This window comes from Salvia miltiorrhiza, chromosome 5 (genome assembly GCF_028751815.1).
Source record: "Salvia miltiorrhiza cultivar Shanhuang (shh) chromosome 5, IMPLAD_Smil_shh, whole genome shotgun sequence".
Classification (NCBI taxonomy): Eukaryota; Viridiplantae; Streptophyta; class Magnoliopsida; order Lamiales; family Lamiaceae; genus Salvia; species Salvia miltiorrhiza.
Window position 1 is genome coordinate 5,104,713 of NC_080391.1, and position 15,045 is coordinate 5,119,757.

A 15,045-nucleotide genomic window follows, 5' to 3' on the forward strand; every position below is an offset into this window, starting at 1 on the left:
AAGACAGTGGTCTTGACATCATATTTTTCGATCAAAGATCTATGATCTTTCAAACGAGTTTGTTCTCGAGAATCTTCTCATCGTGATAGTCAGTGATACTCCCATTATCCTCAATCTTCAGCAGCTCAAGTTGAGTAGTATGTTGTTGAATTCTTGAGCTTTTAACACGTCCATTCCCTTCATACGTGTTTTGAATAACATCTGATGCTTCTTTGGCACTTTAACACATCGAGATTAGGGTGAAAAAAGTTGGTACAAGATGCAAATTATAGTATTTTCAAAACTAGTTGAAAACTTAATTAAGAAGCAAAAAAACGAGACACATATGAGAAATTAATTACAGAAAAGCAATAGAAATTATATAGTTTTGATCGAGCACATGATAGAGAGTGAAGTCCCATGATCTACTGCGGATTGGGAGGTCGACTATTAGCAGCAGAAACACGAGATCCCCATTCCAGGTAATTCTAGAACGAAACAACACGAGTTTTAATAAAACGAAGACACATGGCAAAACAAATCATTTAATTAATTTGATTAATTAACAAAAGCAAGAGATGATCAATTTTTCAGGTAATTGAATTATATACATAAAGTGATTCTATACAATTCGGAAAGGGCCAGGATGTGTAAATTTGTTTTTGTGGGGACTTGTCCAAGCCATATTATTAATTAGGTCGACGCTAGCTCACTCCAACACTTTTATGATTTTCACTAAGATATATAGAGATATATAGTAGACATAAAATAAAATGATGATTTCAAAAGCCCACCAATATTTCATTTTCTAGAAAAAAATACAACCCAATTGACCTTAGATTATTTATTGCTAAAAACCAAAAGTTCAGATATGTTGAATAGGCGTTCATGACCATAAATTGTTGGAAGACAAATTAATTAATTAAGCACATGAGGAATTGATTGGAGGAATCGTATAAGATTGTTTGATTAAACCCTTTGCTATAACTCTGTAAGCTGCTTCTGTCAAATGCAAACCATCCCAACTCACATACTGCGATGGATCCTTGCACGCTTTGGCTCCACCCTCCAACACACGAGTATCGACTTTGTAGGGCCCACATTTTGGGCAACAAGCTGCGAGTGCTCCTTTCGCAAACCCTAGAACAAATATATTATCAATTAATTGATCCATATATATATGATATATATATCATCAGTTGCGTACGTACCATATTTGTGTGGGGAGAGATAGAAACGCATTGCAGCGTTGTAGTAATCCGCGTAGATTATTTTGGTGTGAGGGTGCTTCTTTTGAATGCGATCAACTTCTGCACGAAGCATGTTATTGTGGTAGCGGGCAAATTTGTTCAACCAATTGAGGCAACCTGTTTTAGGGTCGTAATCACTTTGATTTGAGCTTTTGAACTGTGTGAGATAAGTGGCTGAGCACCCTATGGGTAAGTTGCCTGGAACCACTAGTGTCGCTGCTCCTAGTTTTATCAGATCCTGCATGCATTTATCGATTTTTTTGACATTTTAATTATATATTATCGTGTCCTGAATTTACATAGAATCAGGCCCGTACCTGAGGGCATGCTCAACATGCTGCCGCATAGGGCCCCAAATTTTTGGGGGCCCAATTTTTTTTTTATATAGTATATATAAAAATTATTTTTGTTAAATAGTATTTCAAAAATAAATGCAGTAACTGAAAAGACATTCTAAAAAAAAGTGAATCAAAAAATTTATCTACGATCAACTATGTCGCAAGACATGTTGAATGGGTTGGCTATGTTATCAATTGAAAGAAAATTGGTTGATCAGTTAGATTACACAAACTTGATAAATACATCTGTCTCTAAAAATGCAAGACGTGTTATATTTAGATAAAGTAAGAAACTTATCCCTATTTTGAACTAATTTTTGTTGTATGTTCTATTAATATTTCATATTATTTATTTTTTCTCAAATCCTAATATTTTTGTCCTTTTTATCCTTGCTAGATATACAAGAAATTAAATTGTGTTTTGGTTAGATATTGTGGGGACAGATTGCATTCAATATTGCTGCTATGGTGAACCATATTATAAGGTATTTATTTACATAACTTCGTCTTATGAAAGTTCTTTTCTTCATTTAGATCATATTGTTAATGTTGAATTCTTTAGTAACTTATATTTTCTTCTCTTTTGATTGAAAACTCTTTTGAATGATTGGTTGAAAAAATTTACGTTAATATATTATTGTTGTTTCGTCAATATAATATTTTTTATAAGAGCCCATTTTTTAATTTTTGCTTAGGGCCCTGTGAGATACAGGACCGGCCCTGCATAGAATGTATGTAGTAAAGGAGTATGCTAAATTTTTACCCTAATAGCCGAACTGATGACTCCGACAACCTTAGGCACAAATGTTCCGACCAATTCCTTGCTTTTCCCTCCAAGTAATGCGTGATTATAGTCATTGCCTCCTATCTCTCCCACTAGGACCATAGAGGCCTTAAGAAAGTTTTGACGATCTGAATCATGAAAAACGAAAGATTAATTACAAAGGGTTGATGCAAAATGCTAGATTATATTTTGAGTTCCATCTCAACAGATAAGTCCAGCTGATCGTAGACATACGGTATGAATATCAGTTGAATTCCTGTTTAATATTTCTTAATTAGTGTAATAACCTTTTTCATAATTTAATCAAAAACTAGAATTATAAAGCTTCGACATGTCAACTTCTTTTATTAATTTTTAGCATGCAAATATGGTAGACAGTAAGAGACTGTATATATTAAGTATCGTATTATCTTAATTTTGTAATAGGATTTCCTAAATTTGAATATAAAATGGCTAAAAACATTTCTACATGGAAGTCATCATATAGATTTATTGGGTTGCCTAAATCATTAATTATTATTTGCCAGATCCGCCTATAAATCAGCCTAGCAATTAATAAAAAACTTTTAAATTAATATATTTTGCATGATTAATTCCGATATTATCGGTTCACAGATGTGTTACTAAAAGCTACTCCACTTTAATTTTAAGCCTAACTAGCAGGAAGAACGTGCGATGCACGTTGAACACGTTTGATTTTTACTATTTAAATAAAAAAAGGAACCAATGCAACTATTAATGATTAAATTTAAAAGTAATAAAGTAATATTCATACTTCTAAATAAAAATGCAAAAAAAATCTATGAAAAACATCCTAAATTATCTAAGTAAGGAGTAAGACGAATTTTAAATCTTTTCTTGTTTGATTTTGACGATTGGGGATCTCTTCTTGTTATTTTTGGTTTGCAAAATGCTGTTCAGCGGCAGATCGTCGTCACTTGTAATGTCAATGTAGTCATCAAACTTTTTCTTGGTTATCCTTCTTTTTTTCTTTTGCGATTCTGTGGGCTGCAACTCCATCGTAGTTTGTTTTTTTCTAGACGGAATTTTCTTTTTTGTTTTCTCGGGTGAATGTTTCTTTTCCTCCACTTCAGTCAACTCTTCTTCAATATCTCCAACATCGATGCTTTCCATTGGTTCCATTTTTTCGATTGCATTTGCTACGATATTGAGATTTCCTCGTTGATCAAATTTTATAGACTTTAGCATCGTCATGAAGCGCATTTCTGTGTACGCTTGTGTGCTTAGTCGTCTATAGTATGTGGATTCTGTTTCACCCTGTGAAAATATATAATTGTTATAATTATGTAATATCGAATTTTGTAATATTAACAATTTAAATTATAGTAAGTGATTAAGTAAGAAATCATAATTTACCTCTTTGATTGAAGAAAGATATTCATCCACAGAGCATCCTACATATACCTCTGCCACTTGACCGAATAGTGTAATACGTGCATTGCAGTCGCCTTGTATAACATTTATTGTGATTCTGTATCTACAATTATATAAAACGATAAAAGTTAGTATTTTTTTGTTATTGTGTCATTAACTAATTTTGAATTGGTAGTAATTTTAAATTTGATATGTACCTGGGCGACGTCTCAAGAACTTCTTCATTGCATTTTTTGCATATTGCACTCTCATCAATTTTGGAGAAAGATGTGTTGCAATTTTTACAAGAATCATACCATATTGTTGCTTTATTTTCAACTTTGTCGATAATTCCCGTAAAACAATACGAAACACCCTAATATATGATAAAAAAATAATAATATTATAGAAATAGTCGATTATGTACTTTTGAAATGCATCATTAATTATTTAAATATCGTACCTCTGATAATAAATGTTGATTGTCTCTGAGATCTTTAAGAGTGATTTCCTTTGCTTGTTTTATTTTTTGTGCCATTGCTAATTTAGCAATTGCTAATGCATCATCATCAACATCAGAACACCTGCATATAATATTAAATGATATGTTTGATTTTATTTTAAAACTATATAATTTATTTATTTTTGGATACGTACGATTGGATCAGCTGGATCTCTTTGCATGTTGGTGTAATTTGCAAGACGGATCTCATTGTATTTTGCAAGAGTATACCACCTAAATAATATATATATAAGTAGATTACAAATTAAAAAAATGAAGTATTATTTTAATAAAATATATATAATATGTTTGTTACCAAATTCCCTTTTTGCCACGACATAGGAAATTGCAACAGTTGGCTTGCCTCCAGTTATTTGTTCAAGGTCATGTCCTTCATTTTTCGCCATATCTTCCCATAAAGATATCTCTACAAGTTCAGATCTACGAGAAATATTGAGTAAATTCAAATATAGTTATTTTTCTAAGGTTATGAACAAATTATAGTAAATGCATGAAACATTAAATAAAAATAACATATGCCTATATATATATATATATATATATATATATATATATATATATGCATTGGAAATTGAAAGATGGATGCAAATAATAAATAAAGAACTTACTTTTTGTTCATGAGAGTTATGTTTCTCACAGCCTTGTTCACTCCTTTGATAGGAATCTGTTGACTTTTTTGTACTTGTACTAACATTCCAGAAATATCTGTGACAATTTTTTTGTTTTTATTTATATAATTATATATTTAGAGTTTAATGTATGTTTTATTTGAAGGAATATTTTAAACTAATTTCACTTACCAAACTCTTCTTCCTTGTCAAGCTTTTGTTCCACATCGTTGAACTCCACAAAATTATATGGTATTTTATACTCTATCTCGTCGAATGCTTCCTTTATATCAGAGTATCTATTGAGTATGATCTCTTTTTCTCTATGGATGCTTGATTACATAGTATTAACGTTTCTAACCTCTCCATTAGAGATTAAATACGTTTTGTTGGATTCAAACTTTTTTCCAAATTTGCTTATTTCATTATTGAACATTGTCACTCCAATTTGGACACCCTGCAAATTGAGTGATAGTGATAAATAGATAAATTGTAAAAATTAAAGTTATAATTAAATTTGTGACTTACCTCTTTGTCAACCATTATCAATTTCCAGATTTTTGTGCTTAAATTAGGTCCACAACCTATTCTCAAAGCCTTCAATGCAATTGTAAATGATCTTTCATTTACTTGCAGAGTTTCAATTGTCGTCATTGTTGAATATTATATATCCTACAATAAAAATAATAAAATTATGTATATATAACATCTCATTTAACGTAATATAACTCGACAATAATAAATAATAATAAACAAACAACAACAAAAAGGAATGTTAATAATAATTATAAGTATAACTCTAATCAAATAAATATAAACATATTGATATGGTAGCAAAACAATTATATCATTGTATTTTATCAAAGCCTAACTATCTATCACCAATTATTTATTCACTTTTAATCTGTATTTTATTTTATCAGTGTATTTACGTATTTATTTATTTTAGTGTTCTATATATGAACGTAAAAACTAATAATTAACTTAGGGTTTGGCTTATGTTTTAGCCTAAATTACAATTCACACGTATTCATGCTAATCTTAAATTATAAAGATAAAGAAATCAATGCTTAGATATGCAGGTAAGCACGAATTCATTACGGATAAATAAATGCACACATTCATAGACCTCTAAAATTCGATCAAATATTAAGCATGAATAAAATCAAAGAAAAAACTTCAAGATAGGGAAAAATTTTCTCTCAGTAAATTCGTCGAACACGTAAGAGTCAGAAGGAAGAAACTATTTTTTCTACAACTATGAATGATAGAACTTACCAAGAATTCGTTCAATCGCAGAAGATAAACAAAAACGCAGCAGAGAAAGAAAATTAGAGGCGGATATGTTATAATTTGATTGTGTACAAAAAAATTATACACCATTATATAATGTGGATTCGAAAGTTTGATTCCTATTACAATTCTAATTCTAATATTGTAGATTTCTATAACAAGTCTTTGATCTATTAAATTATTTTTATCCTTATCCTAACCATATTTGAATTACTGTCTAACTCGGTTATACTACTAACTTTTGGGTGAAAATTGCAATTCTTAATCAACTCTGGTTATACACCATGACCCCTTTATTTTTGTTTTTTGTTTTTTTTTAAATATTGCACCATCATATTAGAATTTCAATGAGTCAAAATAATTTCCTCATATTAAAAAAATGTATATTAAAAGCAACAAATATTTAAAAAATTAACAATGCATATTGCTATCTCGAAAACAACATAGACAATTAAAATGATGAAATTCCAGTTGCGTACCGAGTGTCTTGAACACAATGCGAATCATCAATTACATCTTTCTGATTCTTCATGATTTTGTTGTCCTGTTAAACACGTAAATATAATATTATCAATGCAAAATAACATCATATAAATTAAATTTTAAATTAAATAATTACCTGCGATCAAAACTTGAGTGTAGACAACATTTTTCGTCAACATTTTTTGTCTTGGATCTGTTGTGTTTGGCTTAATCAACACTTTAGTAGTAGACATTGAAGTTCCTCGTGATAGAGCAACATATAATTGTCCGTGAGAAAATACCGGAGAAGGCAAATATACACCAACATTTGGTATAGTTTGTCCTTGAGCTTTGTTTATTGTCATTGCAAAACAAAGTCTGATTGGAAATTGTTTTCGTCTAAACTGAAAAGGATATCCTTCATTTTCAGTTGGCGAAAGAGGAATTCTTGGAATGAAGACATGCTTTCCCATATGTTGGCCAAGCATTATCTCTGCGTTTATGACGTTGCCCTTAAAGTCTCTGCACACCATTCTCGTGCCATTACACAGACCATTTGATGGATCTAAATTCCTTAAAAGAATTATTGGACAATTTTTCTTCAAGACCAACTTATGTGGAGGTAATCCATTTGGAGTCAAAGAGTTCAAAAAATCGACGTCATAGTTTATGTTTGTCTGGTCAATAGCTTCATCAAAACTGTTGAAAATTTGTTCTTCTCCAGGAAACACGGATATCAACTTATCATTCAGCTTATCCACATGCTCATTTTTTGGCGTTAATATTGCTCGATTCGTCATGTACTCCGCCGAATATGCATTCCTTGCTAAACTCGGAAAAATGGCTGCGATAAGTCTTTTCAAAGAATTTTCTTCATTGTCATACTCAATTACCATATCATCTGGAATTTTGATATTACCTTCATCATCCATCGGTTCTTCACCATTTCCAACACTTAGTAAGAATTTGCTGAATTGTGGATCATTCTTTGATCTCATATTTATGGACAAAGTGATCTTTTTCATTCTGCCCCATAAATAAGAATTAACCAAACTTGCTAATATAGTCTGGTAGACTGTAGCTTTAGGAACAACCGGCAATACTTGTCTGAAATCTCCTCCAAAAACGATGACTTTTCCACCAAAATCTTTATCATTCCCCATGACATCTTTTAACAACTTATCTACATTTTCAATTGCCCATTTTTTTGCCATCGGTGCTTCATCCCATATAATCAGTTGTGCTCTCCGCAATAACTCGGCAGCTGCACTTTGTTTTGAAATTGAACATTCACTTGTTTCATCAGAATTTATAGGAATTTTAAAGCGTGAATGTGCTGTTCTTCCTCCTGGCATGATCCCTGCAGCAACTCCAGATGTAGCAGTTGCAAGAGCTATGTGTTTTCTTAATCTAAGATGAGCTAATAGTGCACGATATAAGAAAGTCTTTCCAGTTCCACCTGGTCCATCTATGAAAAAAATCCCACCTTCTGCTTTCTGTATGGAACTCAAAATCATAGAAAATGCTTTCCGTTGATCATCATTCAACTTTAACTCTGCATCTTGATCTTCGTCAGGAATTTGTATCGACATCTCATCTTGTATCTCTCTGGAACAATTATTTTCTATATTAGCATCATAAGAAGGAATTGTGGGAAGATCATATGTTATCTATTTCACTTGTCGTATTCAACTTATGCCCAGACTTGAAAATTATCAGCATGTGGACATGTGGTAACCCTCTTTTTTGAAATTCAACCACATCAACATGTGCAGCTACATGTCCAAAAATTTTCCTCTTGAATAATTGATATTTCAGGTCTTGCAGTTTTGCTCGAAATACTCGTGTAGTTAAGTCTGGACGTTCTTGAGCTGTTTGACCATCATATAATGCTTGCTGTATTTCTTTCCACTCTGGATTGCAAGTCATTGTAATGAATAGATCTGGTTTTCCAAATCTTTGTACTAATGTCAATGCATCAAGATATCTACGACGCATATCTCTTGGTCCTCCTATAAATGTTGCTGGTAGAACAATTCTTTTGCCAACTTCATTCCCTCTTAATTCTCCATTAAAGACACTATCCACAATTCCTTGATACAATTCTGCTCTCATAGTTGATTGGTTTTGACGAAAATAATCCAGTCTTGTTGTCTCCAATTTTATGTACATATCCACTATATATTGCTGTAATAATCTTCCAGCTAATAAGAGTATGGATTGTCTTGGATTTCTAATCTGTATCTTATAGCAAATATATTCTCGGCATGATACATTCTTAACGCTTTCTCTTCTAACACCTAAAAACATAGAAAAATACAATATAAAAATAAAAAAAGTTATATTAAGTGATTAGTAAAATAAAATAAACATAACAATATACAAAATAAATATATATGTCAACAATTGCTTAAAATATATTCATTATCACCTAAACGCTCTAAATACAAATCAACACTTTATCGATTCAGGTCATTCATAGATAGGATTTATAAATTATGATTAAGTAGGGATTTCATTAAGACATATGCATAATGAGAAAAGTAAATAGCCTTAAGCTAAGGTGGAGCATAAATATTTGCAATTTGTAATTGTAAAATTCTGAAAATAAATTTATATTATTGTTTATATGATTAGTATGCTACAGTTAATGGGTGGGAATGATATCACAAATTATGGAAATTATCCGATTAACTATAATTATAAATTAACTACACCAAGGAGAATTAGGATTCAGTATCATGCTGAAAAGTCAGAAAAATTAAAGAAGCAAAATTGAATCTGTAGATAATTAATGTAAAAGCATTTCGCCCACGTCGCCCGAAATAAAATAGCCTACTCTAGATTATTTATCAAAGTTTTCGACAACTTCAACTTTTTCTAAACCCGCTTACTATATTATATTTACTCTATGAGGCTTAACTCATTAATTGGTGTTAATTAGTGATCAATGGCAGTAATGGGTTGAATCCCTTCGTAGTTTGGATGGCTAAAAATAAAGAAATTCCAAGACGAAAACTTTTACACGTGTTATTGAATGAATGTACGTATTTTAAATTATAATCTCATAATTGGAATAATATAACTTTAGAAGAATAAAATTATCCAAAAGTTTAATACTACAATTTATCAAATTAGTAAAATCAATTATAAACATTACATCAATCAATTTATAAAAAGTTAATAGAGATACCTTGTTCTTCATTGGAGATAATATCGCCTGCAGTTATGGTTCTTGCTAATGAAGTAGAAGTAGAAACAGAATTTGTGTTACGAACCAAAGATGTTGGATCAATCTTTCTAATGTTTTGATGCCAACCTGTTTCGCCCTTTGGAAAAAGAAGCGGATATTGCAAAGGATCATAACATCCATAATAATGCTTTATTCTATGTCTGTCGCCGGAATGAGCATGAACTACAATATCCCGCTCCAATGGAATATTTTCATTATTTCCCTCAACCCATATAACTGCAACTTGATCTGCATGTGGAGAATTATATACTCGTTGATCTAAGTTGACATCTTTAGAAATATGAAGCTGAACATTGTCCATTGAAGGATAATCTTTCAATCTTCGAAAGAATTTTGCATACGGGTTGATCTCTAAAATTTTCATGAGCATCTGTACAACTGCTTCTGACAAAACTTGATTTTGCATTATGTTTATTCTGTTCTCAAACTCACTTTGTGTGTCATAAAAGTATAGCTGAAAAAATGTTGGAGACGTATATTGTGGGATCAATCCAGGAAGATCATGATAAACCATGCCTTGTGCTCGAAAAGAATAAACTCCCCGTCTTGCAGATGCCAATTCTTTGTCCAATTTTACACCAAACGAAGTAAATGAGAATATACTATTATAAGCACGAATATTCCTTCTGAAATTAATAGCTTCTTCTGACTGAGCTGTAAACAATTCATCCAACTCCGGAGGAACTTCAGAAAATGCAAGTTTAACTTTTCCATTATCACAACAAAAAGTAGGAGGTTCATATTCAAATCTTCTTGCACCACAATGAATGCAATCAGGCACATTTTTCAATTCATGTAGCAATGAACCTAAATAGATAAACAGTATAATTAAAAAAACTTTAATAATTTATCATAATGTATTAAACGTATTTTTATCTTAAAAGAATGTAATACTTACAATTCAAATCACTTGCAATTCGTTTACGTTTCTTTTGTCTTTGTAGATTTTTTCTTTGTCTATATACCTCATTAGCTGCAATATATAAATATAAATATATTAATTAAAAAAATAATTTGATTTGTGCTCATGTTGTGTGATATGTGGTGATTATAACATAGACAATTAATTAAAAGCTTGTGCGCTCATGCTATAGAAAATACCTGAAGATGAGCTTGTTTTGCGCAATGTAACTTCCATGTTCATAGTTAGTGTATATAAATTTTAAAATCCTGCAAAAAAATATTTATTCTGTAACACAAAAATAATAAATAATAATAAACAAATAACAACAAAAAGGAATGTTAATAATAATTATAAGTATAACTCTAATCAAATAAATATAAACATATTGATATGGCAGCAAAACAATTACTATATCATTATATTTTATCAAAGCCTAACTTCCACAATTAAATAAAGGTCATTCTACAAACTCAAAAATTTGCATAACTTTTAAATCAGCCTAAATGACCAAAACAAAAATTTGAGGACATAACTGAACATTTATAACATTTGGATACATGTGTCCTGCAAATATGGTATAATAAAGTTTATTTTTTTGGTTTTCTATCATGAAAATGAAATATTTTCTACTTCTTGTCAAATGTAATAACAAATTAGCAATCTATACTAAAAATGTATATTAAAATCAACAAATATTTTAAAAATTAAAAATGCATATTGCTATTTCCAAAAACAATAAAGACAATTAAAATTATGAAATTTATGAGAGGTGAAATATACTACATGAGATCAATTTTCTTCTACTAATAGAAATTCTTGGTATGAATCTCATTTTTTGATTCCTCATGAAAGCCTAAATCCACCCCACAACCATATACAATAATAGGCACACCAAATTTCATAAATATATAATGCTCGATCATTTGAATGTGTCATATATGTAAGTGTTGATAAAAATGAAATGCAACTGCGATTACAAAACTCAATCATATATATATATATATATATATATATATATATATATATATATATATGGCAAACAAAATATTGCTTCTTTAATCCATAATAATGTCAATCTTATTTGCATATATCCTTCCATGACCAAAACATGGATATCCTTACCTTGATAGATCACCTTCAAGCTTCTCTGTCCGACTAATTAAGCGAGAAATCGAACGGAATGGTTCTCTTCGAAGTGTTTAACTTGTCGGGTGACCTGGACATATTATAACCAGAAAAGTATTCAAAGGGCGAGCAACATTATAAGCTCGCTGGAAACTTATGAGGAGTCCATATGCCAGCATATGGTTAGAAAGCCTAAAACTCTTTAAGTCAGTCTTATTATCTTGGTAATGACAGTGAGAAATAATGCGATGCTATTGGTTTAACTCCAGATGGGATCCTCTGTCCCACAATATTGTGTGTACCACGTGTACCACTCTTCATTTCTTTATTTTATAAATTGTTTTTTATAAAAATAAAAATTTATTATGCTTTTATATAATATAAAGATAATTAACAAGGGTTCACTCATCCATTTAGGGTTTATAATTATTTTTTTATATTTATTTGAATTAATAATAGATTATTTGGGTTCATTAATTCAAAGTTAGGGTATATAATTTTTTAAATTTTAATTTTTCAATGATAAATACTAATTAGAGTTTATAATATAATAATAAATTTTTATTTTTATAAAAAACAATTTATAAAACAAAGAAATGAAGAGTGGTACACACAATATTGTGGGACAGAGGATCTCATCTGGTTTAACTCAGCCTTTTGTTTTATAAAAGCTATAACATCAACTAAATTAACTACAACTTTAATACATATATAAAAACTTTCCCAACAATTCAAACCAATATTTTATTCACAGAATAAAATATCCGAACTCAAAATTTTGACATAACCAAGAGGCGGGAGAGAAATAGCAGCAGAGTGGGTATGGTCACTGCATTAGCAACTGCAGTAGAGAATAACGATATGATAGCAAGAGCTTCAGAGGGTTCAGTGGCTACGGGAGAAGAACAAACCAAATATTCCACGCTCAGTAAAAAAATAAACGAAGGTTATGTTGAATGTTGCTGAAATAATCCGTGAAAGATGGTTAAAACTATATAGCTTACTAATTCCAAGTAAATCAAGTTCCATAAATGCACATCCATTGATATATGAAGCATAGCAGAAGCCAATAGCAGAAGATACAGAGTACCATGATAGATATTTTAGCCAAAAATAAAACCATAATATATGAAACAATATTGCTAAAAATTCTGACGCATTAACACTTAAAATCTAAACTTATCTTTAAAAATAAACACTTGAATTCTAAAGATTCCACAAAGCTAGAAACTTGGCGTAATACTACAGAAAAAAAAGCAGATTGGGGAAAGCTGAGCAAAAGTGTGAAACAGAATACCCAGAAAAAATAACTATCCAAGTCTAGCATGCATCGGGTCTCGGAATATACTCACGGGAATAGAATGGAAGATGTAGAGAGAGAGGCAACCTCGGAGAAGGGTTTGATCGAAACAATAAATGACGTCGTTGCAGTTTGTAGTTTGAGGGCTTACGAATGCACGACGCTTGCTTCCGTAGTGAGGACATGCATGCTCAATTCTCAAACAAATTCTAAAAGCTGATATCTTTTTAGATATTATGATAACTTGAACACAAATACTTATTTTTTTAACATCCCAATTAGCCTGATATCTTTGAGAACAATCAGTAGAACCATAATAACAAGCTTTATTAACACCTATGATATTTTATAAGGATACGCAAAGAACAATCAGTAGAACCATAATAACAAGCTTTATTAACACCTATGATATTTTATAAGGATACGCAAGAATTTACTTGGATCTCAATTCAACAAAGACAAGTTGCTTGCTTCTCATAGTGGCGCTGGTATAGACGACATACAAAGCGAGAATCAAAACTAACCTCAACCGGCCTTCGAAGAGGGGAGGCGGCGACCGGAAAAAAGACTAAGAGCAACGGTGAAGCGCGGCGGACCGGAGGCTCACAGCGGCGGCGAGGTTGTATGCGATGGTGCGGAAGGACGGCTTTGAGGTTAGTTGCGAGGAGATAATTGATTGAGTTGGAGAAGAATTAGAACTTTAATTAATTTTTATTTATATTTAGAGTTTAGTTTAGTTAGTACATAAGATAAAGATTTTGATATATATAAATATATACGGAATTATAGTGAACTTCTTCCATAGATAATTATACTATATCCCTTAATTAAGATAATTATGAAGTCAATGGATTGAAAAATCGTGAGTCATTCTCTTTAAAAAGGCAAAAAAGAAAGGAGTCTATTAATCTATATACTAACAAATTTATTAAGATAATTATGAAGTCAATGGATTGAAAAGTCGTGAGTCATTCTCTTTAAAAAGGCAAAAAAGAAAGGAGTCAAAATTAATTGAAAAATCGTGATGTTGATAATTATTAATCTATACTAACAAATTTATATTTTAGGGGTAAAATAGGCAATCCACAAGTTGTCCCTTAAATTGTCATTCGCTCTTTTTCTATTAGTATAGATTAAGGCTCAGCTCTCCTCCCTAAAAGTTTCACATTCTGTTACTTGAGAATTACATTAAGAAAACTTATCAGCAGAAGAAATCAAATTGAAAAAAGAAAGAAAAGAAAAGAAAAAACCACATGTTTTTCTGACCTGAAGGTTTATGATAAAATTTGGGCAAGAATTTATCCTTAAACCAACGCAACTGATCCACCAGAGAAATATTTGCATGACGAACTTCGACCCCTCTGCTCACAAAAAATGAGTCCGGCAGCGCAGTTGCTCCCGCCACCGCAAAATTCACGCTGCCTCCGCCGCTCGAATTCTTTCCATCGTAAAACGGCGGCACCAAAGGAAGCCCCATGTATTGAGCTGCAAGCCAGGCCAGTTGAATTATTATTAAATTTTAAATAATAATGAATGTGTGAAAGGTATATATACCAATGAAATCGATAATGAGGCGGCCGTCGGAGCATCTTCCGGTGGGATGATGGAAGAAGGTTTCTCCGTAGGGCGGCATCTCGAAAAAGAGTGGAGGCTCCGATGGATACAGGTGTGGTAGGTTGCCGGTATCTGCTAGTGAATCGCCGAAGCCAATTATGGATTTGAAGCATGAAGAAGAAGCGCAAGCGCGTTTGGTTTGATATGATAATATTAAAAAGAGAAATAAGAAAAATGTGATATGGTGAATTGTTGAATAGGAAGACGATGAAGCCATTGGATTAATGCAGCAACGCAA

At 31.3% G+C, this 15,045-nt stretch overlaps 3 protein-coding genes across 4 annotated transcripts; all 3 read right to left on the reverse strand.

The window, feature by feature from the left end:
- Positions 1-901: 901 nt before the first annotated feature.
- On the reverse strand, positions 902-15,045 carry LOC131025450 (GDSL esterase/lipase At1g28590-like). The gene is made up of 5 exons (XM_057955240.1): positions 14,748-15,045; positions 14,460-14,678; positions 2,331-2,479; positions 1,191-1,467; positions 902-1,119 (listed from the first exon to the last, which is right to left on the reverse strand). The coding sequence occupies exons 1-5, from the start codon at positions 15,022-15,024 to the stop codon at positions 902-904; spliced, it is 1,140 nt and encodes a 379-aa protein (XP_057811223.1). The 5' UTR covers positions 15,025-15,045.
- On the reverse strand, positions 3,037-5,776 carry LOC130985384 (replication protein A 70 kDa DNA-binding subunit D-like). 2 transcript variants are annotated; one of them, XM_057908344.1, is made up of 7 exons: positions 5,049-5,776; positions 4,857-4,953; positions 4,383-4,668; positions 4,189-4,309; positions 3,944-4,101; positions 3,729-3,849; positions 3,037-3,629 (listed from the first exon to the last, which is right to left on the reverse strand). In XM_057908344.1, exons 3-7 carry the CDS (start codon positions 4,436-4,438, stop codon positions 3,198-3,200), a joined length of 888 nt encoding a protein of 295 aa, XP_057764327.1. In that variant the 5' UTR covers positions 4,439-4,668; positions 4,857-4,953; positions 5,049-5,776; the 3' UTR covers positions 3,037-3,197. The 2 variants fall into 2 exon arrangements, with proteins under 2 accessions (XP_057764327.1, XP_057764328.1); XM_057908345.1 differs by having other exon boundaries at positions 4,857-5,776.
- LOC130985383 (uncharacterized) lies at positions 7,967-14,322 on the reverse strand. The gene is made up of 6 exons (XM_057908343.1): positions 13,718-14,322; positions 11,891-11,984; positions 10,966-11,034; positions 10,763-10,837; positions 9,805-10,671; positions 7,967-8,911 (listed from the first exon to the last, which is right to left on the reverse strand). Exons 3-6 carry the CDS (start codon positions 11,006-11,008, stop codon positions 8,271-8,273), a joined length of 1,626 nt encoding a protein of 541 aa, XP_057764326.1. The 5' UTR covers positions 11,009-11,034; positions 11,891-11,984; positions 13,718-14,322; the 3' UTR covers positions 7,967-8,270.